Genomic DNA, 25,973 nt, shown 5'->3' with positions numbered 1-25,973 from the left:
AAGTTCAGAAATCCTTGTTTACTGACTATAATTTGTGGAAAAGTAAAGTACGTATATAGCCTTCAGCATAAGCTAAAATCCAATGCTTGTAAAGAAAACACTGGAATATAGACTTAGCTTGAATGCTATACTCACTGTTAAAAGCACATGCTCTTCATTGACATGGCATTGTTATGGCTGGCTGTGTTCACTCGCTTTGCTGAGCTGAGCTTTGTCTGGTGGCACAAGGTATGACTTCGTGACAGGACCAGGCCCTACCTTTGCACTGTAACTATGCTGATTTCACAGCAATTTAAATAAATATCTGAGTGCTTTTTTATATGTTGGTGCTTTTGTGAACTGAGGCTCAGCAGGCGGCTGAGTCTGAAGCAATAATATGAAGAGGTAATTCTGGGTCAGTTGGTATGTCCCAGTCCTCTGGGCTCTCTGTGAGCAGCACCAACACCAGCTGTCTGAACTAGATGTTCACTGGTCATCATGCACTGAGACACCAGGCCGAGAAATCAAACAGAATTGCATGTTACTGTTGTCCTGACTAGAAAACTGAGGTGAAATCCAAAGGGAAAAAAAGTACCATGTCAGCTGCTAAATAGAAAGAGCAGAGCAGTTAAAAATATGGGAAAAAAAATCTTCTAGCATCACATAGTGAGTGCTGTCCTCTAAATTTAGGCCAAAAGTCTAAGTTTATTGAGAAAAAAAACCCAAAAACACAACAAGATTTTTTTTAAAAAGTGGAAAATACTGGGAACGAGGAACTAAAAGAGGTTTTAGAGGCAGAATATAGCATGAGTAAGCTTTCATATTAAATTCTTATTGTCAGTAAATATATACGTGTTCTATTTCAATTCCTGTATTTCCCTGCACTATTGAGAGATCTTTCTCAGTGCTAAGAAAATGAAATGCAACCAAACAGAAAAGAAAAATTAAGTAGTCTAGTTTTATTATCCAAGTGCAGTGAAGTATTGAAAATACAGAAAAGGGAAAAGAATGCCAAGGGCCTGTTTCCTGAAAATAGTTTAAGTGCAGCCTTTTATGCTATTGAAGAAGCCTTGTTAATATTAATGGGACATTAACATCATGGGAAGTCAAGGTTCTTTTTCAGGATTGTCAGCTACTTCTTAAGGTTTCAATAATTTGTGAATTTTTACCAATTTGAGAATCTTATACTTTCAGTGAGACTAAAGTGTGTATTATAAACAGACATCTCTATATTATAATTGTTTCTTTAATATTTGACATTTTCAAAGGCAGGGATCCCTGATGGGTCTTGAAAAGGCATCTTTAATAAAGTGTAGATTGTTTAGTAACATCTGAATGAAATGTCAAGCATTTTGATGGGTGAAAATAATGTAGTTATTTGTCAGGTTATAACGTGATAAAATGGTTACTATCTTTTTCCCCTATCATTAGTTCTAGAAGAAAAAAACTGCTCAGATCCTGGTGGCCCACTCAATGGCTACAGAAGAGTAGTAGAAGACACTGGGCTCTTGAATGGACGCTATGCAAAAATTGGCACAGTCATTGCTTTCTTTTGTAACAACTCATATGTTCTTAGTGGCAATGAACAAAGGACCTGCCAAGACGATGGAGAATGGTCAGGGAAGCAACCAATCTGCATAAAAGGTAGTATGCAAACTTTTTTTACCACAGCTCACACAGGCTGCTATGGTTTTACTGGATTGTGTTTAATATCATTTGCACTTGACAATTGTATTTGCTAAGAGTAAGATGTCTGGATGATACCTGATATGAGTTTTGTAGTTTGCCAGCTCTTCTGGCTGCTATACTCAGACAGAGAAGATGGTAATGATTCCAGAAGATTCCATCTTTAAAGAGGAAAAAGAATGTTCCCTAAGAGCCTTATTATCCGTATTCTAGGACTGAACCTGCATAAGATCAAAATCAAAGAAGATCAGGAGAGAATTGAAATAGAATGAAATATTTGCCTCGTGAGACCGTTAACAATCAGTTGCTGTCATAGGAAATGAATGTCCTTTCACAATCCTTTTAAAACAATGAGACCAGTCATGAATGCAAAAGGCAGAGCCTGTACATTGCAGCCTTGAAGATATGATTAAATTATATGTATTCATCAAAACACTGAATCACACCTTTAAATCCTATGCTCTTGACCTGGAGCTATTCTAGTAAGTGTGTCTGAAACCGTGAGTGAATGAATGAATGAATGAATGAATGAATGAATGAATGAATGAATTTGGGCCAGGGAACTGCTAAATTAATTTTTTGAAAGCAATTTCTTGACATACGGATTTTTTAAAAACTGAAATGATGATCATATAAAGAAATTTGTGTGTCCCCTGGGGAATTTGCTTTATTCTGTTGTTTTAGATTAAAATAATCTCTCCCTGAAGCATATAATCATCTGTGGAAAGCATCTTTATTGATGCTTACTGTGATACTGACATAATGGCTAACATATATATCAATCACAAAGAACTAGATATTGTTAAATTACACAGAGAACAAGTGCTCAGGCATACAGATAAAATCCATCCTGCAAGATTCCTTTTCTTCCACTCAGGACAGCAGGAAGGACACCCTGGCAGAGTTATTTAAACTTGAATATTTTATCTTAATCTTAAAGTAAGTAAACTGAATATGCAAAACTAGAAATCTTAGATCTCATTTCTGCTATTTTATGCATATTCAGGCAACTATGAAGTGTTCCTTTGAATCACAGCCTCCAAGTCCTTCCATGAGTGCACACAGATTCTTAGAAGTGCATAACATCCTGCAGCCTTTCTCTGTATGCTGCATCACTGGATCAGCTGTATGGGGCTACGCAGAGGGAAATTAAGTATTTCTATATATAATTCCATTACTGGAGAAATTTGCTCTGATACAAGACCATCATCTGTAGTGGTGCAAGTGTGGCCTTCAGACACACTGAATGATGGAATAGTCTTCCTCTGTGCCTGAAAGTGCCAGTGCAGAGCAGTTCAGTAGCTTCCACTGTTGTAAATGGGATAGATCTTGTGAACTGTGAAGAAGTATTTTTATCAAGGCTTTAGGTTTTAGGATCTATCTTTATTTTAATGCATGTAACTTAACTGCCTCTTTTCTTAATCCAGACCACTATAGTTAGAGAGAGGAAAGGTTGGAAATGTGTATGAACCATAGCACTTGAGCTGTAAATCTGAAAAAGTACTATGCAACATTATATTTTTTCTAGCCTGCAGAGAGCCAAAGATCTCTGACCTGGTGAGACAGAAAGTTCTTCCAATGCAGGTTCAGTCAAGGTGAGAATATCTCAACTACAGTTTAAAGAAAAAATGTGATTGCTTTTCCCCTCCTCTCCTTTTCACACCATGTGTTTAGCCTGCCTGGGCAGCAATTCCTACAAATCCACTGATAATTGAGCAATGAGAGCTGCTGGGAGGGGAGATCTGATTTAGCACAGGTTTCCAGTTGCTGGAAACAGCTAGGAAGAAATGCACAGATAAGAGATGGACAAACTTCAGGATGATGCTGGAATTCTGCATGCAAGCTTGTGACAGACTATGAGAACAGTCTAAGATTAGTTCCTTGGGGCTAATGATGTGTGTTAAAATATGAACGTGTCATCTTAGTGCACAGGGAGAGTACAAGAGAAGAGGGTATGGCAGTGCAATCTGCTCCCAGTAAGTTTCACCATCCAAAGTAATTTAGCACAATTTATATAGGATGGGCAGGAAGGAGAGGAGGAAGTAGAGTAGAAGGGGAGAAAGAAAGAATGAAAGATTAGATAGACCTTTCCTGGGCTTACCCTTCTGATGATTTCTTGAAATAAACCCAATCTGAATAAGTTATGTTGCAATGTTCAGGTTCATTTTCACCCAAGTAGTAATTTCTCATTTCAGGGTTATTTTTGAAATACGTGACTCATTTAATTTTAGATTCAGTGCAAGAACTGTCCTCATCTTTGATCTTAAGAACAGGCATATCAGGTCAGAATAATGGTCCAGCTCAAGCCATATCCTGTCTCTGGCAACAGCCAGTAGCAGGTGCCTAGAGAAGATTTGAGGAATGAGGCAAGCATATACTTCCCAATCACTCAGCCACTCTCCAGGTCTGTGATGTATGATCGTAGACATGGCCCTGAGAAGCTGACATGAGGCTTTAATAGCCGTTAGTGGATTTTTCTTGCTTAAATTTCTCTATTAACTTTTGAATAGGGGTCTTACATGTTTCAGATATGAACACCAGCTGTATTGAGAGAACATACATGCCATCCCATCCATAAGATGCCATGAGATGATGGCATCTCATGTTTGTGGACTGTTTTTAATCCCTTGAAGTAGAATCTCCATTTAATAGGTCAATAGTGAGGTAAAGTCTAGATTATGCAATATATAAAGTCACCTGTGAGCCTTGAATGGTACCCTGGCAGACTAAGTATGACCACAGCAGCTCTCATCCTTCTCCCAAAATACAAGAGATTTGCCATTGCTCTTGTTCTTTGTAACTTTACTTTCCTGTTACGTATCACCTCACAGATTGGATATGATGGAGGTGTCTGTGTCTCTCTGTGATAAAAATGATCATGAGAAAAAAAAAAAAGTCTTTTCTGGATGTAGGCAGTACCAGAAATTGCAAGGGAAACTAATTTCCTGCTGAATTTTTCAGGCACAAAAAGGTGGTTTTTTTTTTGTAGATATGAGCTTTTAAGCTTTAAAGCCCAGGACACATTCTAAATGATAAAAATTTAAGTGTAACTGTTGTCAAGCTTATGCTCCATATCTATGCTGGTGCATATATTTATTTCTCAATTATGTGCCCTGTTTCAGCTAATCAGTGCAATTTCTAAGTGGAAGCTTAACAATTACAAAATTATGAAATCTCTGTGGTGAGGCAATTATCTCTGTTAATTGCTAAATCAAGCTACTTTAGCAACATCATTTAATCTGAATCAATTCCTAATCTGTCTATTTAAATATTCACTAGAGAAAAGATGTGCCTAGCTCCCCTCTACTGAGAATTAATTATCACAATACCAAATTAAGGTGTAATTTCTTTATTTAAAAAATGGTATCTCTGTCCTTTTGTGAATGGAAAGGACTTCCACATTCAGAGGCAAATCTCAATTCAGAAACTGTAAACGGAAAAAAGAGACACAAATAGGATATGTATAAAAATAAGTGTAATTATATATGTGTGCAGATATATGTAAATAAAATAGGTGGGATGTAAATAGGAGCATTGCTAAACTATGCTGGAATTGTATTTTTTCCTTATGCTTTCATGAGCAAACTTCATATGATTTTAAATGATACTTTAAACAAACTGGTAATGATTGCTTTTATAACATGATAATTATTGTGTTCTTTGTGCCTTGAAACAGAGAAACGCCTTTGCATCAACTTTACTCTTCTGCATTCAGCAAGCAAAAGCTTCAAATCTATCCAACCAAGAAGCCAGCACTGCCATTTGGAGAACTGCCCCAGGGGTACCAGCACTTGCACACGCAGCTCCAGTACGAGTGCGTTTCTCCCTTCTATCGCCGCCTGGGCAGCAGCAGGAGGACTTGCCTGAAGACAGGAAAATGGAGTGGGAGAGCCCCTGTGTGTATCCCAAGTGAGTCTCCAAGGGAAAAAATGTGCATATCTCTTGGGTGAATGAGGGAACAGGATGTGTATTCATCTTAGATATTTAGGGAGTCACAGCAGTGTAGGCTGCTTATACTTCCAGCTGGGAGAAAGGAGAGATAAAGCTTGAAGGATATATGTGTCTTTTTATGCATTGGAAGAACTTGGAGAGTTGATGGTAAAATGATCAGGCCTTCAGCAGTGTAATTTGCCATTAATTTTTCTACTCTTTTAGTGAGCAAAAGGTATAGTGAATCTTTCTCCTGATCTGAAATAGCTTTCCTACTACCACTTCATGTATTTCTGTATTATTTACTACAAATGGGATTTTTCTTTCATTTGTATACTTTGGCACACAGCTGACAAAACCATCAAAGTTTAAGCAATAGAAGGGAGAGTCTGCAATTTTAAAGAGGCTTTTCCTTCAATAAACCCTATTAAGGAAGTGTTTATATTGCAAACTGTAAGTCTAGATAAAATTGAATCTGAAGCTAGTGCACAAAGTAAGTTAGGGTAAGAATGTCACAAGATTTGGTAAACCGTACTACTGACATCAAGCAAACTGTGAAAAGTAAATGTTAACAACAAACAAATTTTTATTGCTCTTGTTTGTGGTTTTACTTTGTGATAATAATCACGTACTTTGGAAAGTACTGCATTCACTATGGACATGCACACACTAGACACCAGGAAGAAAACGTCTCCTAAGGCACACTAAAAATTGCAACCATGCAATGTAACTCTTTAAACTCTTTCTTTCAATGTAACTTCAGCTGAAGTAAACCTTTCATGATATAGGAGATTTTACCTTGGGTCAAAGCATGGATAACATATTCCTAGAATAAGGCAGAGCTTTTTCTTTTCCCCAGGATGACTGTTGATTTAGATGGATTTGCTTCAGCATTCTTGTCACAAAGCAAGTCTGTTTTTATAGGCATGAACTGACCTGTGCAAAGATTCATGCCAGGAGAGGCCTCAAAAATACACTGTGACTGCTTAGGGTGAATTTTAGTGAAATGATGGCTTTATAGCATTTTATGATAAACAAAAACCAGGGGTGCTCTTTCTGCTTCTTTCTGCAGTCATCTCATTATAGTGCAACTCAATAAGGTTGTTGTGAAAATTCACATACTCAAGTGCTAAATCCATATTCGTACTTGACCCAGGAATTCAGATAATAATGAAAAACTTGAATATTTTTTAAAAAACTGTATCAAATACTCCTATAATTTTGCAGGTTAGAGACAGAGGCTAATTAGACATCTGTCGTTCATATTCATCACTGCAGTTTAGTTTCTTTTGTCACATTCTAAGAAGAAATCAAGATCAATGCTCGGATTCTTTTGGGGAGAAAGTGCTACCTACTTTCTGTTTCATGTTTCCTCAGTCTGTGGAAAAGCAGAAAACATCACACTTAAGAAGGCAGCTACGTCTATGAGGTGGCCGTGGCAAGCAGCCATCTATCGCACAGCCAACGGGGTGAAGGAGAGCAGCCTTCGGAAAGGGGCCTGGATCCTGATCTGCAGCGGGGCCCTGGTGAATGAGCGCACCGTGGTGGTGGCAGCTCACTGTGTCACTGACCTGGGCAAGACCATCGTGCTCAAGACAGCAGAGCTCAAGGTGGTTCTGGGGAAATTCTACAGAGATGATGACAGGGATGAAAAGACCATCCAGAACCTGAGGGTGAGTAAGCCCGACAGGAGTGAAAAATGATGAGCACAGGTAGATACTGATCACATCTGTCTTGTATGGGGAGAAAAAGGTCACCCTTTGGGCAGTGCACTCTCTTACATGTCGCTCTTTGAAATGCACGTGTAGAGATTCAAGTGCCATGGCCTAAGAAGGGCACATGCTGTAGTTCACTGAATTCCTCAAAGCCATACAACTCATACATTCACCCCTAATTAAGAAAATAGCTCAGGTTCTGTGGGCCGTAATGTCTTGAGTGATATTGCCAGTAAAAAAGTAGAAGAGATGCCAGCTACTGTCAAAATTGATTAGCATAATTTATGAGGGAAACACTTGTACTCTAAATCCTGGTTTGATGCCATGAGCACATTTTACTTCTCAGTCCCAAGGCCGTACAGCTCTAAACTGAAAAGAAGTTTATGTCTGACTCCAGTTCCAAAAATAGCACCTTGGGCTTACCAGAGTGATTTGCTTTTTTCAAGTGGAACTAGAAAGGCTGAAGTAAAAATGAGAAATACAGAAATTTTGGGTATGTGTCTTTCTTTTTTGGGGAAGTGTGGAGTGTGTGTCTGAGTTAATTAATGGATTTTATCCAAAATACCATAATTAACTTGATTCTTTCCCTCCTGACCCCTTTTCTGTTTCTTTCTCTAATCCCATTTTTCCATTCTTTTCCTGTAAGAAAATATATTACTTTTTTTACAGTATTTCCTAATAGGAATCCTATCTGTTCTTGTAGCATTTCATTAAGGAAACGAGCAGTAAAATTTTGGCACCCAGTATTATGTAATGTATATGCTAGTAATCTTTTTTGGTGGGAAGTCAGGTGCACTTCAATGAGAATGTAACAGTTTAGTTCAAAGCCCCACTCCATCCAAATTCCACAGGCTGAAGGTGTCATGGCAGGTAAAACCTTTTTAGTACACAGTAGGAAGCTTGAGTTGCATACTAACTCCCCATTTTGCTAAAAAATGTTCTTGACTGCTTTTGTGTAAGAAATGTTTCATGCAATAAAAACTTTCTTAAGATCCAAGCAGAAAAAAAAGAAAGGTCAGAAGATGCTCGATCTGTGTATGTTTCTCATTTGAGTGAAAGAACACATAGGTGGGGGTAGAGAAGTATGCAAGATAAACTAAAATGTATTTCAGTAGTATGGAAAGAGTGCTGCTGACCTGCCATTGCTGTTAACCCTTCAATTCTTCCTACTCTGTTTCCTCTCCAGATTTCTGCCATCATAGTGCATCCCAATTATGACCCTATTTTACTTGATTCTGATATAGCTGTCATAAAACTCTTGGACAAAGCCAGGATCAGCAGTCGTGTTCAACCCATTTGCTTGTCATCTTCTCATGACTTGACTTCATCCACAGAGGATTTGAAGATAATGGTTACTGGCTGGAAGGTATTGGCTGACATTAAAGATCCTGGATACAAGAATGACACTATCCGCATGGGAGTTGTTCAGATGGTGGATTCACTGTTGTGTGAGCAACAGTATGAGGATAATGGGATACAAGTCAGCATCACTGACAGTATGTTCTGTGCCAAACAAGACCACACAGCCTTTTCTAATATCTGCCCTGCTGAGACTGGTGGGATTGCAGCCATAACTTTGCCAGGAAAAGCATCTCCTGAGCTAAGGTGGCACCTGATGGGATTAGTGAGCTGGGGTTATGATAAAACTTGCAGCCTAGAACTCTACAGTGGCTACACCAAAGCTCTTCCTTTCAAAGACTGGATTGAGAAGAACATGAAATAAAAATCTGAGTCTGGAAATGGCATTTTGTAATATAATATCTTTCTCAGTCTCTGCTACTTTAGGCTTCTCATCCCAGTGATGAGACACATCTGGGATAAGGTTAAGGCAGACAGCCTGGTAATTTGTCCTAGGATCAGATATTTCATCAGGCTACTTTTCCTTAACCCATGGCAGAGGGTCTTAGTGCATGAGAAGTTTTGTCATATTTTCTCTGTCTCCCCTGGTGGGAAGACGATGCTCTGCTCCTGAATCTGACATACAGAAGCAGGACAGTGAATTCTGTCTGAAATTAATCTGTAGTGTGGAGTTCCCTGGAGAAATTGATGATGAGCCTCTCCCAAAAATCTGTGTGATTGAGTGGATTATGAGTCTGGAAAGAGTAGCCTGAATTCACTACAGCAGATGAGCTTGTTGTGGTATGTGCTGTCTGTATTGCCACAGTACAATGTAATCTTCTTCCCTCCCAAGTACTTTACACATTTAAATAAACCATGGTTTGTTTTTTTAACCTACATACTCATGTCTGACATTATTTAGATCCATTGTTGCTATATCTGTGTCACACTCTCGGAACTCTCTACTGCCCTTGTCTCTTTGCATGTCACTCTCACTTGGGACTCTTCAGGAACACTAAAAGGCAGAATCAGTACAAAATTCAAGGACTATTTATATATATAAGTATCATGATTTTTTCTTCTTAATACACCCAGTGCTGCTATTGTACATGAACCACTACAATGAAATGTAAGAAGAGTTCCATTTCACCTTGTATTCTAAATAGATGAAAACACGAAACGTATTTTAAATATGTTTTTTTCCAAGTAGGTTATTTAAAAGAACTATGAAAACCTCAGGAAAACTTTCAGTTCCCATTAGTTCCCATGCATTTGTGGTAAAACTACTCCTCTGTAGCTCTTCAGGGTGAAGAATAAATAATAACCTGCAGCAGGCACTTTTCTTGAACTGAGGCTGTACTGTTTGACATCAGAGGGTAAGATTCTCTCACTGGGCATGTTGTCCAGGGAGACATTTGGGTGTCCTCATGGTCCTTAGTCACTGTTCTTTCACTAAATCATTCTCTATTCTCTATTCAGTCATGGCTAAAGATTAGGGATTAATCGTATAAAAGTTGGGGAGAAGAGACAATAATGACTGTCTTCCATCAATGATTTCTTAGTAAATTGTATATGACCCCCTGGAGTTTTCAGGACCTTCAAATTATTACAGTGCCCAAACCAGCTTACAGCAGTAGCAGGACGTGAAGGCAGGGAATCTGATGAAAAGATTTAGTGCTCTTACCAAGAAGGACTCAGATCCTGAAGCTGTGTTCTGCCTATTGCATGGCCACAGCAACTTGAAGTTAGCAAGTCTGTTTTCAGCTCTGATTCTCTGATGCTGTAAAATCTCATTAAGAGTTTCTTAGCATTCAGTAGTTTCTACCCACTTTTGAATTTGAAAACTGCTGCTAAAAGGACAATTAGTATTGGACATCATTCCATGTAATTTCTTTTTTATTTTCTTGGCAGAAATACTTACTGTGTTATGCTTTTGCACTTTTCTTGTTTTCATTGGCAATAGGACCACATGATGTTGGTTAAATCAAAAAGTTTAAGGGCTACAATCAAAGTATATTGCTTCTCTTTATCTTGTTTGTCTTCTCCTGCCAGGAGATTATGCTTGGCTGACAAAATGCATGGCAACAACAGCAAAAAAATCCTGAATTAAATGTGAAAAACATGATGTGTTTCATTCCTCTGCCGGGAGGAACACATGCCAATGAATGTGTGGTACTCCCCTGCTGACAGAATGGGTTAGAGAAAATTAGGTGTCAGTTTTGGAGAAGCACAAACTTGCAGAAAGTCAACATGTGTTTCTTCCTAACACTATTGACAAAGAATGAAATGAGAAAGCTCTTTCATGGTTACATTAAACAAGAGTTTCTACACTCTAAATAATTATTGTATTATTTAATGGTAAACAGAAATTATGAAGACCTGTGAGCTGGTTGTCTTCTGAGTTATGACACCATGACTGCATTGCTTTCTATAGCATTATTGCTCTCCACTGCTACCACTGAGAGACATGAGGTCCTAAATGCTTTTTCCTCCCTTTAGGATTTGTCCAGTCCAAACAGATATGCAAAAGTCTGTTTTAATTCCAGACTTAGATCTCACTCTTCCTCTTTTACTGAAGATCATCTGTATTTTAGTATTTACTGGTCCTCTAACTGCTCCTCAGTGTTGAATCCCATCCCCATTTGGCTTCAAATCAGCTGAAAGTTTCTGGGCTTGGACAGCAACAATATAGCTGTTCACTAGCTGTATATCACACAAAAGTACATTCTTGAAGAGAAACTTGTAGGAATTCATGGAATTAAAATCTCAGGAGGTTGCTATAGCTGTGCATGCACAGCACTATTCAACCCCTTCTTTTTACAGCTGCGATGCTCTTCAAAGAAAGCAGAAGCAAGAAAATAGCCAGACACCTCAACCCCAGGATTCAGATTTTAGCAGTCTTTTACAGGAGGAGGATGAGGTTGCAGCATTTGCTTCTATTTCTGGACCTCAATCATGTTTGAATGCTAGATTCAAATCTGCTATCTCTAAGTGGCCACATAATGTTTTATTTCTCTGGTTGTATGACATAGGTATTCACATGTGCAAGTGAGCAGTCATATCAACATATCCAAGCACCTGTACTACATCAAGTATTTCCAGGAATTACAAACCAGCTTGTCCATCTTTTCTGTGGGGCTTACCCACAGCAGTTTCCCGTTTACAGAGTGAGCAGAACTATGCAGGGGTTAGCATCTAATGCCAATAATGAGGAAAAATAGAGATAAATGTTTGGAAAAAAAAGCAACGTGTGACCTGGAATTGGTAATCTCTTTGATAGCTTGGCTCTATTTTTAAGATGTAGAACTATTTCAAACGTCTCTTTCCAAACAGGTGAGGATCTGTGCCATCTGTTGGAGAAAGGGTGTGAAATAGCACAACATGGATAGCAGCTCATTTTCCCTCCAAGGAAAAAGAGCTGTGCATTCTGGAAAGGCCATAAGGATATTGCTATGGAAAGAGGAGAGCAAAACACTCTCTGCATTCTTATTTACTCCAACGAGTGTATGTTTTTCCTTTGTATGTTTTTGGGGCTGCATTAAATTACTTCCAAAAGCCACGGTGCTTAGCTGAGAAACAACACTGAAAGGAAATGGACATAGTGAAGTACAATCCCTTTTCAGACACCCTTACTCTCATAGAATTGCCCTTGTAAATTGTTTCCATTGAAAGCCTACGTCCATGGTAAGATTACAAAATAAAAAAAATAATAATAAAAAAAATGTGTATTTGATTAGGACTGGGGATTGCGTGATAGGCTGCATCCTGCTATTTTTTAAGGGCAAGTAAATGGAATTGGCTTGGTTGCAGGAAAAGCATCCTGGGGGAGTGGGAGTGGTGCGGAGGGTCAGGCAGGCTTTGCTCAGCTGTGCAATCCATGCAGCCTCCCAGCTCCTTATCGTGTCAGGGGCTTCCGCACGGCTGATGGCTTTCTGTGCCACCTCCTCGGTGCGGAGGGAACGAGCTGTGTCAGAAATGTTTGTTCCCTGTGAAACGGGACATCAGGTTGGTCAGACTCGGATGGAGAGACAGCACTGAGGCTGGCGGGCAGAGTCCCAGCTGAGGGAAACGGGACCGAAGGTGTGTGGCAGTGTCTGGGCGTGACACGAGCGTTCTGTGCGCCGGCACGTGAGTGCGGGTACAGAACAGGACAGAAAATTCCGCCCCTATGCTGCAAAAATGCCTCGGGCGAACCCCGGGCCCGGGTCCGCCGACCCACGGCCGTGGCGGGGCGGGGCGGCACAGGTAGGGGCGCGGGGAGGGCGAGGCGTGGGGAGGGGCTGCGGCCACAGGCGGGCCGGCGGCCCATCCCGGGCCAGGGCCGGGCCGGGCCGGGCCTGCGGGGCCGCCGGCGGCAGGGGGGGCCCGGGCGCCGCGGCGCCCCCCGCCCGGCAGGGGGCAGCACGGCCCCGCGCCGCGCCCTGCGCGTCCTCTGCGGCCGGGGGGCAGCGAGCCCCGGCCGGCCCGGTGGGACAGCTCGGCGCGGACAGCGGCCCGGGCGGGCCGGGCCCGGCCGGGCCCCCCGGGAGGCTGCCGCCGCCTCGGCGCGGCGGGGCAGGTGCCGCGGCTGCGGGGGCTCAGCCCCGAGCGCCGGGCGGCGGGACGCCGCTGCCGCCCCAGCGCCGGGCCGCTCGCCGGGGCACGTGCGGGAGCGCGGCGGCAGAGGGCCGGCCCGAGCCGGGCTGTCCGTGTGTGTCTGCGGGATCGCGCCTTCCCGCGGCTCCCGGCCCGCTCCCCGAGTCCCGAGCCTGCCCCGGGAGGCGGTGGCGGTCGGCGGCGCCCGGCCCTCCCCCTGCGAGGGGCTCGCCGCCCCCCCCCGCCGCTGCCAAGGAGCTGTTGGGGGGGATTTATAGGAGTAACAACGGCTCGTGATGTCAGCCCGTGCCTAAAATAGAGAGGGATTGACTGCAAATCCACGGCTCGAGGGCTAAACCTTCCAATCCAGCCTCAGCCAGCGCCGCGCCGATGTGAAGTCGCCCCCCAGCTCTCGCACACAGCCGCGCACACACGCACACGCTCCCCGCGGCGAGGGGAGGGCGCCGGGGATCGCAGCCCAGGTGCCAGCGCCTCCTCGCCCCGCCGGCCACTGCTGGGCGGCCGCGGCGCAGCAGCGCCGGTCCCCGGGGCACCGAGAGCCTGCTCTGGGACGGCGGGGTGGGGGAGAGCCGAGGAGCGGAGCTGCCGGATCCTCGCCCTGCGGAGTCCCCAGGATTACAAGGAATTGCGTGCTCCTTCCCAGACGTGAGCGAGGGTTATACCAAAGAGCCAACCTCCTTCGCGCCCTGCTGTCCAAATTAATCCCTTGGACCCTTGAGAAGACAGGGGGTTTTTCGGAGCCATGGCATCGACAGAAGGGTGAGGGGGACCATCTCTTGGGTGGGAGGAACGGGAGGATGGGGGAGATGCCCGGCATTGTTCTTTTGGTAACAGTTTCCTGTCATCTGCTTCATTGTTAATCCTTGCCCCTCGCCATTCCCTAACAGAATAATTAGGGAGCGAGAGGAAACGAGAAGCAGACGATCCACATATAGAAGACAGCGAGGGAAAAAATTTCAAATATGAGCCACTGAAAAGGTCTTGGGTTTTCCTTCCCATCACTTCTTTATTTAACCCCTGGAGGGCAGATCAAGCTTAAACCACCTGCCTGAAAGAGGAGTACAAGTGAATGCTTCACTCAAAAGGGAGGGGGAAGCTTCTTCCTAAATATAATAGTAGTGTTAATAAAAATAATAATAATAATAGCAATACTAATTAATATTATAATTTAAAAAATAATCGAAAACCTGTCCCCCCCAGCCATCTCTTCAAAAGGCAACAAACAAATCCAACTTCTTGAGGAGTTGTGCAATTTTTCAGTTCTGTGCCAAATGCGTTAAAGTTCTAGCAAGAGAAATGCTGGGAAGGGCAAAGGGTTCTACAAGAGGCTTTAGAGAAAAGCAAACACAGTTCAGCTCTGGTAGTGTCCCTTGGAAGGAAACGGTTGTCCCTACCCATGCCAGGATTGCAGGAGTCTCCCGCTTCGTGGCTCTCTGATGAGGTAGGGGGCTTGTTCAGTTTACAGACTTGCTGGTAGTAGGAAATAAAAGATTTCGTTGATCTCTGCTTGCCCTCTTATAACACTACCTAGTATTAGACTGTGTTTAGTGTGAGCCTCCCCTTTATCCCTGGATGTTGTCATGTTGTATCAGCATGATCTGCTCAGGATAGGACTCTCTAAGGACAGAGTGCAAAAGAAAGCTCTGTTTATATTGCCTTTGTGTCTCTCAGGCTAAAAGACTTGCTGAGCTGATTTAAATAACCCAACACATGTCTGGGAGGGCGTGCACACAAGTGTCCCATTACCTGGTAAGAAGAAGAAACTGGCTGTCTGTGCAGTGGCCCCCAAGCAGTTGATTTAGGAGGAATGGAAGGTTAGAAAGTATTGGTTTGGGTTGCTTTGGAAAAAAGACAATCCCTCAGTCTAACAGAGGAGAAATACATAGGGCTCTGGCTTTTCACAGGACTGTGACCGAACTCATTAATTTATCATTTGCTATTGCCTTACCTTTGCAGGGAATTTCTGCTCTGAATTTGTACATTTTTGTTTTGGTGGCAGCCCAGCAGTTTAATCTGCCCTATGTAGCATTTTCTCTATTTAACTAGATACTGTCAACAAATGATCATGAGGAAGAAGTTCAGAGGTGGAAGGACCAGTCTAGGGTTGCAGATCTTTCCCTTCTGTATCCTTGGACTATCCCAACTATCACTCTCCCCTGGATGGTACAGTCATCTGCTGTTTGTATTCCCACATGAGGTGGCCACAGAGGTCTGTGCTTGTTTTGGACCAGTGGTGGAAGGTGGGACCAATTGTACAGGAGTTTAATAAAAGGCAGCTGTATTAGAGAGATCTGTCAAGTTTGGACAAAAGGAGGTTTTAAATGTGTGTAGAAGGAGAGGTGCTTTCAAAGGAATTTGACTGAATAGGCAGGCTACAAAAGATCAGAGTACCAAAACCAGAAAGGCTTCAGTAGATGCATGCTTTTGTTTTTCATATGGAACAGAGCTAAATTGTCAGGGTGAGAAAAGAAACTAGAAGTTTAGGCCTTGTTTTCAAGCCTTGTAGGAAATTTACCTAGACTAAGTCAAACTAAAATTATTGTTTGGTATGATTCAGTTAGCGGTCTGTGACAGCTGAAGGAGGTGTGGAAAAAGAAGTTGAGTGGGAAGCATTTCAATTGTCAATCTGTGTTTACCAGTAAAAACTTCTTCCAAAACTGAATTCTCATCTTTCTCTCCACTCAAGTGAAAAGCTGAGGGTAGAGGTTAGCTTTCTCTCTGATGTAAAGGTCAGCAAACCGAGGCACCAAAAGGATCATCAGGGAAAGTGAGTATTGACTGGACCTTGTTCAAGAAATGCTTTCCATCAGCACTGGCACAATATAAGAATGGTGTCAGAAACACTGCTCTGCTTGCAGTAATGGGCACTACCTCGGGCACGCACAGGTACATGGAGAAGGGTCTGCTGGAGGTGGGAACAAAGGGATACACTCCATATTTACGTCTAGTTGCTCGTGAGATGTTCTGCTAGATATGTTAGTTGAGATCAAAAGTATATAAAAGTTTTATTTTGTGGTGTTAAAACTGCTGCTTCAACTACAGCCATTTTTGTAGTGACTTGCTACTTTTCTAACAGGGAAGCTTATGTAAAATCTTCAATGTGAGGATGTCATGTGTGTGACAGGATGTTTAATGAACAACAAAAGGCCCTGATATACAGAGGAAGGTAAATCTGTGCTCCATTGTTAAGAGTTAGTCGTCACTTGCAGACAGGATTTGGTAGGAAAGATTTCCTTGCCTGTGCCTTTCCAGTCATTCTTTTCTTTTTCTTTCAATATCTTACTTGATTAAGCTTATCCACGTATGGAAATTTGCTGCACAAATCTTTCTGTTCCAAGAGGATGGTCAACAATGGGAAACTTCAGTTGGAAGAAATGAGAAGGAAACGTTCAACAAAAACATTCAACACATGGCAAAATCAGACCCATGTGCCCTCTGGGTCTATCTTACTGTAGCTCCAGCTAGTGGGGTTTTGGTTTACACTGTATATTGAAGGTTTAGTCTTTCTTTCACAGTATCCCCCTGATACAGATCTCATTACTAAGATGGGTTTTTGGTGTTTAGCTGGTGCTGAAAATGGAAAATAGCCTGTTCAAGGAGGAAGGGCTGGCACCAGGTATGGATACAGTTCAAGGTTTCTTGTTCTTGTGTTCTGCTTAAATGTCCTCTGCTGGCCATGACTACAGGTGGGATGCTGCTGGGAGACCTGGCTTTCTGATCTGTGCTGGCATCGCCTTTCAGGAGTGCTTAGCATGGTTCAAAGATCCCAGAACATGAGTCCATACCCACAGAATGTGGTGTCTGGTGTAGGGCTCAGTATGTGGTGGGTTGATCTATGGAGATTTATCAAAGCAGAACATTTCAACATTTCTTTTGCCTTTGTAACAGGGTTACATGAGATTGACTCTGGTTGGTTGATGCCCATGCTTACCTTCAGACCTCTGAGCAAAGTCCTTGCTTCCACACGGTTTTATTGTGGCTCTTATCTCACTCTCTAGTCTTACAAAAGGGAAAGAATAGAGTACCTTGCTGCTGTTTTTCTGGTTTTGTATTTTTTTTTAAAAAACCCTTCCAGAGTGCTGATGTAGATACTCAAAAGATCTAGAGATGTGTTTATATTTTGTATGCCTCTAAAGAGGAGGAGTTTCAGGTGTGAAGTTTGGATTAGGGTCCGCTCCTTCAGGAATATAGCCACTAGGAGACACTATCACTGCATCTATAGAAACAACTTAAACAGAGGCAGAGCAGGTGCCTGAGCTGGGAGCTCAGCCCTCTGTGTGCAGGTCAGCCTCAGGGCAGCCCCGTGCCTTTGCCTGGACAGCCCTCTCCCGCTCCATGGGCATAGTTAGGGAGTCAGCAGGGGCCAGTGGTCATTCCCAGTGGGCACTTTGGGTGTCATCACCGTATTTTGCAGGGGTTAATAATACTGATGTGGGCTCTTCCACTTCCTTTGATCTCAGTTCTGGAGAGTGGTCCCAGGGAAGATTTATGAAAAGCACAGAGATGTCACTCATTCAGATTTGTGGTGCACAGCTAATGGGCACATCTGTGTGTGTGTGTGTGTGTGTGTGTGTGTGTGTGTGTGTGTGTGTGTACATACCCTGCTGCAAAATAAATCAGTGAAGTGTGAAACATTGCTATGTTTGAATAGACAGAAGTCTGGGACATTGCTTAGTGTCGTGGTTTGATTAGTGAAATAGTGCTTCTCAGTTCTATAATAAATATTATATTATATATAATATGATATTATTAGATTAATATTAATTATATTATTATAAAATATTATTTTATATATATAAATATTATAATATATATAAGATGTAATGGAATACAATATAAATGGTGTTCATGTAATAAGAAATGGCAGAAATGCAGCGCACCTGTTCTGCATGGCAGGTACGGAGATCACCGCCTTGGTATTTGACTCTATTGATATCTTACTTAGGAGGAAACAAACAAGTAATCCTCAGCTGAGGTACATTCTTTCTCCCCAAACTTGGTTGTTTCCACATTCTTCTGTAGATACTCCTATCTTCATCACAAGTTGCACTGTCTCTGAAACTGCAGTCCCACTCTCAGGAGTGCTGTTTGTGCTACCAGATCACCAAACAATAAAAGTTTGGTTCGCACCAGAGAGCATATGATTTGATTTCTCCAAAATTTGCCATAGCTGTGGAACCCATATAGGTTTTATATTAGATGTAGATGGGTGGTTATTAGTCAACATAAATTAACACAGGAGGCACAAATAATTAATACCTTACTGGCATAAAGCTCTGTGAATACAAGTTAACCTGTCAACATTTTTTTAACAAATTTGAACATTAAGAATTAATTTACTGCACAGGATTATTATTTTAGTCATGCAGCTGTGATGGTTTTGGATCTTGGAGCAGGAGTCGTAAACCATTTGCTGCATTGTCAAGACAAAGCCTGAAAGGGAGATTGCCAGCATATGTTATGCACCTGGCCTGGAGACAACATAACACACCTAGGTGAGTCAGGAAAACTAACTTGGCATTTCATCGTAGGGTTCAGGCACCTACATAGGAGAGTGGGTTTTCAGGATCTGCCACAATATATACAACAAGCACACCCACACGTTTCTTGTCATCTGAGTTATTTTTCTGTAATTCACCCACAAAATTCCTCTGCATAAAAACTTGAGGAATTATTCTGGCACAAATATTTAGATACTTCGGAGGATGAAATCTTCCAAGTGCGCTCACTGTTGTTTTTATGGAGGATTTGATGAGCCCCAGCATAGGATGGAGATGTTTTACCCTATGCTTTTTCTGTTTCGTGGGACAGATGGAGTGAATGTAGCTTAGTAATTAGTCATATCAGCTGTGGCTCTAACCTCATTTCACTGTTGTCAATTGCAAATCTCTCATCAATTTCAGTAAAAGACAATTAGGCTTTACAGAAGACAACTCATGATCCTTAAACGACACAGTAGTTCTCATGGCTCCAACCCTCACTCTGGCCTTGAGATACCCTTTCCAAAAAAAAGTTAGCACCTAGACAGTAACTCCAGTTTTATACATATTCAGATAATTTTATAGACACTCAAGGATTAATATGTTTCCTATAAAGTCTACAGGTGCTTATTTATTTTGAGCTTTTTGGAAAGAACGGATTGTGTTATTGGATTAGATATATGAAGCCTGAAGGGAGATGGTGTTTCCTTAAACAATGACTAAAGTTTTCAAAAACCTTATCTTACCATAGGTTTCTGTGAGATAAATGTGTGTGTTCAGCCTTCTTCATAGATATACAGGTAGATGTCTGTATACAGTTCTCTGAGAAGTCAGCATACAGAGCAGTACTGCATCGCTGTACTAGCAAATTGTTTCATATAATTTTCTCTTCTTCATTTCCCCTTGATCTATGGGCTGCCCCAACGAAGACCACTAAAAACTGTAAATTTGTGTGTTTAAAGGGCCACAGTTTTTCAGTTGAAAAAGAGTAACATTAAAGCTCTTTCAGAGGCAGTGTGGTTGGCATGTGGGTTCCTTCATGGTACAGGTGAAAGTGGGAACGCTGGGACTGTGTGTGGACACGGATCCCACGCTAGCAAGAGCCTGCAGTGTTGGGCTGTGTCTTACAGAGTTGTCTCCCTGCCAGAGCAGTGTGTGTGTGTGAGGGGTGTGGGTGAAGGCACAGTGCTAGCAAGGGGCCCTTCATCTTCAGTACCTTCTCGTGTAATACCTTTCCATTTTCTGTGGGATCTAATTCCCTTGGCTGGCAGAATGTGTTACAATGCCTGCTATTTAGAGCTATTAATGATTTCTTGAAAGCACTGGCTGGATCTGTCAAATCCATCATCTCTGTAATTGTCCATCCACTAATGAAACTCCTCTTTCACCAACTCAATACAATGTTTCGCCCAATTTTAGCCTCCAGCTCGTTACTTTAAAATGCTATTACCAGAGGCATACAAGCAATAAAATAAGTGTTCTTTTATATACTTAATCCTACTTCTGTATTAATTTAAAGGCTCTCAGTGTGCTTAAAGTTTTAAGACAATTAACTACATTTCAGTCCTTAGGAAAGAAAACAGACTAAGTTCAAAGCTCATCATATTTTCTAACTTTTATCTTCAGCATCTTTGATCACATGTAAGCAATTCTAAATTTGGGATCTTTACAAGGGAGAACTAAAAAAGGACCAAGACATAAAAGAATTAAGGAATACTCCTGCTAATTACAGGCATCTTTAGGAGAGCAGCGTGGAATTCAAGAAAATGCAGTATTTCAGGTTCACTGCTGCATCTGAGAAATCAAATTCATTGAAGCATTTTAAAGAAAAGAAGACAGAATGAGATTTCAAAAACAAAAACAATTTAATTTTTACTTTTCAAAAATAAATTCTTAGTTTCTGCTTCAGTTAAGAACACTAAAATGGTGAGGCCTCCAATACAAAGGAAAATATTTCACTGTTTATTAAGGAAATGTTTTGAGTAGACTAAGACAATATTTGTCTTTTTTTGTGTTTTTCAAAGTGCCAACAATCTCCTCTTAGAGAGTCGTAGAGAGCAATAAAGTCCCCCCTCATCCTCCTTTTCTGCAGGCTGCATGAAAAGGCGTATCTGATTCTATCTTCAGCTGGATCAGTCGTGTTGCTTCCAAAATTTCCTGGAAGTTTTGAGCCTTTTTTGGTTTTTCTTTCTGTCAATCTCACACCCTGCAAGTATATTTTGTGTTGATTTTCACAACTGCAGTTTTGCAGTGTTGGTTTTTAGTACTGGTAACTGTATGGAGGCATAGAGGCTGCCTGCCTGAATGTTCAGTGAGCAGGATGCTACTGCCACTCCCAAAGTCAAGGTCCTTGAGCCCCATCCATCAATTGAGTTTTTTCTTATTCTCTGATAGCTCACTATCAACTGCATCCCTAATAAGAGGATAATGGACAGCACCTCTGAAGTAGGTATTTTGGAGCAAGCTTAAATGTAATCTATCAGCTCTTTGGCATATTGACAATAATCAGAGATGTGTCCAAGTGTAAAATCTGTGTGAGTGAGAAAATGATCAGTTTGGTACTACAAGGTACTACAATTTACAAGGGTTAAAAGCAAAACCTGCATTCAAACTGTTACTTGTCAAAAGTGTTAATGCATTCATTTATCCCAGGGAAAACAGGTAAATGGGTCTAAGAGGAGTTACATCACCTGCTAGTTCGCATCTCTGTGTCACTTTCAAGTTAGTATCACTTAGCTCTACTGCCAGATTTGTGCTTCACATCTGGGAATGACTGCATTTCTGATTGACTTGTGGCCTCCTCAAGCCATACCATGTGGTTTCCAGATGGTGGACTTCATCTCCCTTGAGGCAGGAGCCCCTGGTGTTTGCCTTTCCAACTGTTCGTTGTACTTTCTGTACTGTCATTTATGCAGCAGCTGAACGAAGTTTGGCTCTTGGAGATTGTCTCTCTCGCAGGGACAACCACAGAGATCACCTCTAAGCAAGTCACGTGCCCTGCTAAGCTTCTGACACTACACGTCATTCACAAAGGCTGGCTGGCAGCTGCAGGGAACAAACCTGCTCATTCCTACTCCTTTGGACAGGTGTGTCTGATGCAGCACCCTCTTAGAGAGGTTGGCAAACACTTCTTGTACATGTTTCCAATCTGGAGGAGCAACGTGACCAGGGACCAGTTTAGATCCTGAAAGTGGTGTAACTGTATTAGTCCAGTAATGTATCCAAGCTAATGACAGCCTCTTAGTCCAGCTAATTATCTTGAGTGCAGGAGAGCACTAGTATGGATCTGCCAGGCTAGCACACAGGCAGACACAGGTACCCTTTTTATCCCAGGTTCAGCCCATACAGTCTCAAAGGCTGTTTCTCAAGGCAAGGAAAAATAAGATTAGCATTATTTATGAGTACAAAAATTAGGGCTAGCGTTTGTGAGTTTTACAAACCACCAACTGCCTAGGACCATGGCTTCCTTAACTGAGAAAGTGACAACACGTACATAATGTGTAGCTGGGGCTATGGGAGTGGACTAGAGGCTCTTCAGAGGTCCTTTCCAACTTTAACTGTTCTGAGACTCTGTTCATGACAAATACGTGGTATACAGAATCTCCATGTAGTATCTTCATATCCTAGTTCTTGGCTATGGCTGTGATGCCATGTGCTGCTGGTACACCATCCTGTAATGTACTCATCCATGTACTGAGTTTTCATGAGACTGGATTCAGGCTATGTAATACATGAATAATCAGCACAACAGAGATAGCTGGACCTGCTAAGTCCCCACTGTGCTGGTTACTATGTGGAGAGCCCTAGATGTGCTTCTGGAGTACACTCTTGGTAGAGCTTAATCCAAGTGTAATGCAGCTCCCTAGCATGAGCCAGAGCACAGCAGGTGGACATCTTTAGGAAGTTCACTCCAGAAGCTCACTTTGGATTAAATTGCTAATATAAGTCTACCCTCAGCTGGTCACTGATATGCCTCAGGTAAGTGTTCTGCGGTGGGCAGGTATTCCCGGGCAGGCTCTCGTCGTCTTCTGGCTGCTGATGTGTGTGCTGGCAGCACGGCTCCTTCTGCAGGCACAAGCTGAGGTGTTGCCCTGGCCCTGAAGTCACTTGTCTGTGTAAGTCACTAATGATCAGTACTTGGCCTACTTGCCATGAGCAGCACAGACTGCTGAAGGGCAAAGTGTGACTGGGAGCAGACCATGGTCTCCAGTCACACAGAATGTGGAGGCTTCTGTTGCAAATTCATGCCAAGTGTGCAGAGGGTTCTGGGCTGCATACAATGGCAGAGGCTGCATCTCAAGTATATATGGTTTAGTACACTTCCTTTGAGGCAGAAAGCCCTCTCATTAATTAAGCATCTGGTCCTTATCTGTGTAAGACCTACTTTTGCTGTGGTAACTGAGAAAAGATTTGTCCTGAAAAGCACACGTGTATATAAACACATGTCATCCACATACACGCATGCATATGGGAATTAATTAACACCTGGTTGCTATTTATATCACAGAATTTAGGTCAGGTAGTGGAAAACAGATCAGAATTGCTCACCTGACATTTTAGGAGGACTTAGAACAGGCATTTTGCAGCGTCCCATGTTGGAAACTGTCAGGAAATACTATTTCTATTGACATAAAAGTGCCAGAGGAACCTTCACAGCTGTGTTGGGCAAAAACATACAAAAACTGTCTCACTGTAATACCAGAGCACTTTAGTAGGAAGCCTTCTGCCATTTCCAGGATTAGCTGTTGCTTTTCTTCTTGCTTTTGTTCCTGTCCCATTTGCAGGTGTCTTTTCCCTGGTGGTCTGCTGAAGGGGGTTCCTAATAACCCTTTCCAAGGGGAACCTGGGGAGGATCTTCTGAACTATACGGTAATGGGTTCAATGTTTAGGGCAGAAGGGCCTCACAGCAGTCACCATCTCTTCAAGTGAGTTGCTGGAGTGCTTTGAGGAGGGCATTCCTGTCACCTTTCCTGGTAACGGGTTTGTGTCACACGGTGGCACCCTTGCAAACCAAATAAAGCTTGAACTCCCACTGCAGCCTCACTCAGGGACCTCTGGGGGGTCTTCACTCTCACTCCGTAACTGGGGCTTCAGTGTCTTTTGAATGTTGATCCCCTAATTGTGTCTGGCTTGAAATCTGTGAATAGGTGGAAAGACTGGGCAGCAGGAAACAGATAAAACCCACAGGGACAGTGTGGTTGTGTAAGCTTTATTTTTGTTGGTAGCCTGGCAGTCGTCACAAGATTGTAGTGCAAAGGGGAAAATCCCAATATGTTAGTTGGTATTTATGGTGATTATTTTTGCCAGGACATTTATTTTTTTCCTCAGTAATATTTAATAATGATAGTGTTACTATCAATTGCAGTTAAGGATTTGTGAAGCATACACCTGGAACATATGTACCTAAATTCACACTGAAGGAATCCTGTTCTGGCCACCTGGATTCTGAACAGCTTCCTGGCTTAGATGGAGGTATTGTGTTACCAAGTGCTCTTCAATACTTACACTATTTTGCCTTTCCACAAAGGAGGTACATTGTTTTGTTTAGTTATTTCAGTTTTGCAGTTGTGCATGTTTTGGAATCCTCTGCATCTTAGGAGATCAATCCTATTGAGCCTTTTGTCATTGTGCTGACAGTGACTGAAAGCTGGGCTGGGTGTCAGAGCACAGCTGTATATTAATTGTTACATACATTTGCAGTAGAAAGACAGGTAGTTGTCTGCTCTGGACAGTTACACTCTCTTACAGAACTCCAGAAAGCTGCTGCAGTGAAGGTGTGGCAGTGTTTATCCCCAGAACCTCTTTGTGTGATGCATTTTTGTAGCTAAAAAAGACATCCTCAGTTGTTACGGCCCTTTGATGTAGCAGCCGTGGTATTGGCAGGAGTAAGGTGGAGTCCAAAACCAACTCAATTTGTAGGAGTTATTTATTCACTAACCTACAGATAAATGTTTCTAATTCAAAATATGTTAACCTGTATGTATTGTCCAAGTCCGGAGAAAAGAATGCATTTTTATGTCTTGAGGGAATAGCAAAGATGTAGTCTTAAAAACACTTGAATACCTGTGTCTTTATTTCTGTCCATTTTAAACTTGCTCCCAAAATACCCTGTGAAGCCAGGATATGTAGCCCCTAACAATAAAACCACAAAAATCAATAATACTTAATTTGTGAAGTTTTCCCATGTGTCTGGATCACTCAGCCTGGGTTTGCCCTTTGTTTTGATAAATACAAATGATTTTCTGTTGTATGTTAAGCTATTCAGCCTGCATATAAAACTTGTTCATTGCATAGGCTTCCTTGACAAATTGATGGAACAACAATGTAGGATTGATACAATGAACTTGAAAAAGTGTTAAGTGACAGTTTAATTCCACTGGGTGGTAACAGTTCATAATATTTTCTATTCAGACTCTGCATTGAAGGTACAAAAACACTGTGATGCCTGAATCAGTGTAAGAGCTGACATATCCCTCTTCCTCATGCAAATACAGGAGGATTTAAGCAGTCAGCACATGTCTGAGATTGCTAGGCTGCTTCTGACAGCCATAGCCTGCTGGGTGCTGGAGATGATGAGAAGAAAAAGCTAGAGCTCTGACATCAAAGCCACTGGCTTCACTTCTGCAAAGGGGGCACTAAATGCCATCACTTGGAAGCTGGTTAGTGCTGATGAAAGGACCCTGGCAGAATGGGGTATGGGTTGTTGGACAGGCACATCAAAAATCAAACTGAAGCTGCAGAAACAGTGCTTGTTGCCTGGAGGTCAGACATGGCTGCAAGGGTGAGAACTGAAAAGAGGGGCATGCATTAATTACCATCTTTTACCTGTGTGTCAATGCCTGGTAATTGCCCTGGGTTACTCACTGTCCATACACCCACCATCCTGTGTGTGTTTTCATAATTTTGGACACTGAGATATCACAGTAACTGCCAAATGCTGTTTCTTCACTGTTTCCAAGAAGGAGAAAAATGAAAGAGAAGGAGGATTTTAATGACTAGCCAGTTACCCTCTATTTATACTCTCTCTGTCATCAAGAAAGATGACAGTTTGGTCAACCTCCCTTCTCATCTATGATATATCAAGAGTGGCTACATAGAGGTGTTATTTATCCAGTCTATCACAGTTATGCTGTGATACCAGTGTGCCTAAGATGTGCCTCTTGGTGCCTAAAATTACACGTGCAGGAAGAATAATATCTCCTAATTTATCTTCTTATGTTGACAAAGAAATCAGAGACAGCTTAGGAGA

At 42.0% G+C, this 25,973-nt stretch overlaps 2 protein-coding genes across 7 annotated transcripts in view; both read left to right on the top strand.

Annotated features, from left to right (window-relative positions):
• Positions 1-9,541, top strand: part of PAMR1 (peptidase domain containing associated with muscle regeneration 1) — a 55,946-nt gene extending 46,405 nt beyond the window's left edge. For both annotated transcript variants that reach the window (XM_005522393.3, XM_005522392.3), the window contains 5 exons: positions 1,411-1,623; positions 3,194-3,260; positions 5,342-5,574; positions 6,973-7,268; positions 8,497-9,541. In XM_005522393.3, the coding sequence (XP_005522450.1) occupies positions 1,411-1,623; positions 3,194-3,260; positions 5,342-5,574; positions 6,973-7,268; positions 8,497-9,033 (1,346 nt within the window). In that variant the 3' untranslated portion in view covers positions 9,034-9,541. The remainder of the gene's footprint in view (positions 1-1,410; positions 1,624-3,193; positions 3,261-5,341; positions 5,575-6,972; positions 7,269-8,496) is intronic.
• Positions 9,542-12,634: 3,093 nt separating this feature from the next.
• The window catches only part of SLC1A2 (solute carrier family 1 member 2), an 89,323-nt gene continuing 75,984 nt past the window's right edge, over positions 12,635-25,973 (top strand). The window contains exon 1 of one of the 5 annotated variants that reach the window (XM_088058352.1): positions 12,635-12,653. Coding sequence is in view for 2 of the 5 variants with exons in the window: in XM_014251997.2 (XP_014107472.2) it covers positions 13,987-14,003 (17 nt within the window). In the remaining 3 variants the exon portion in view is untranslated. The other 4 variants (XM_088058350.1, XM_088058351.1, XM_014251997.2 and 1 more) reach the window with 4 other exon arrangements.

This window comes from Pseudopodoces humilis, chromosome 7 (assembly GCF_049639895.1).
Source record: "Pseudopodoces humilis isolate 2021_Gansu_Grassland_sample_001 chromosome 7, ASM4963989v1, whole genome shotgun sequence".
Taxonomy (NCBI): Eukaryota; Metazoa; Chordata; class Aves; order Passeriformes; family Paridae; genus Pseudopodoces; species Pseudopodoces humilis.
This window is presented reverse-complemented; position numbering and strand designations above follow the sequence as displayed.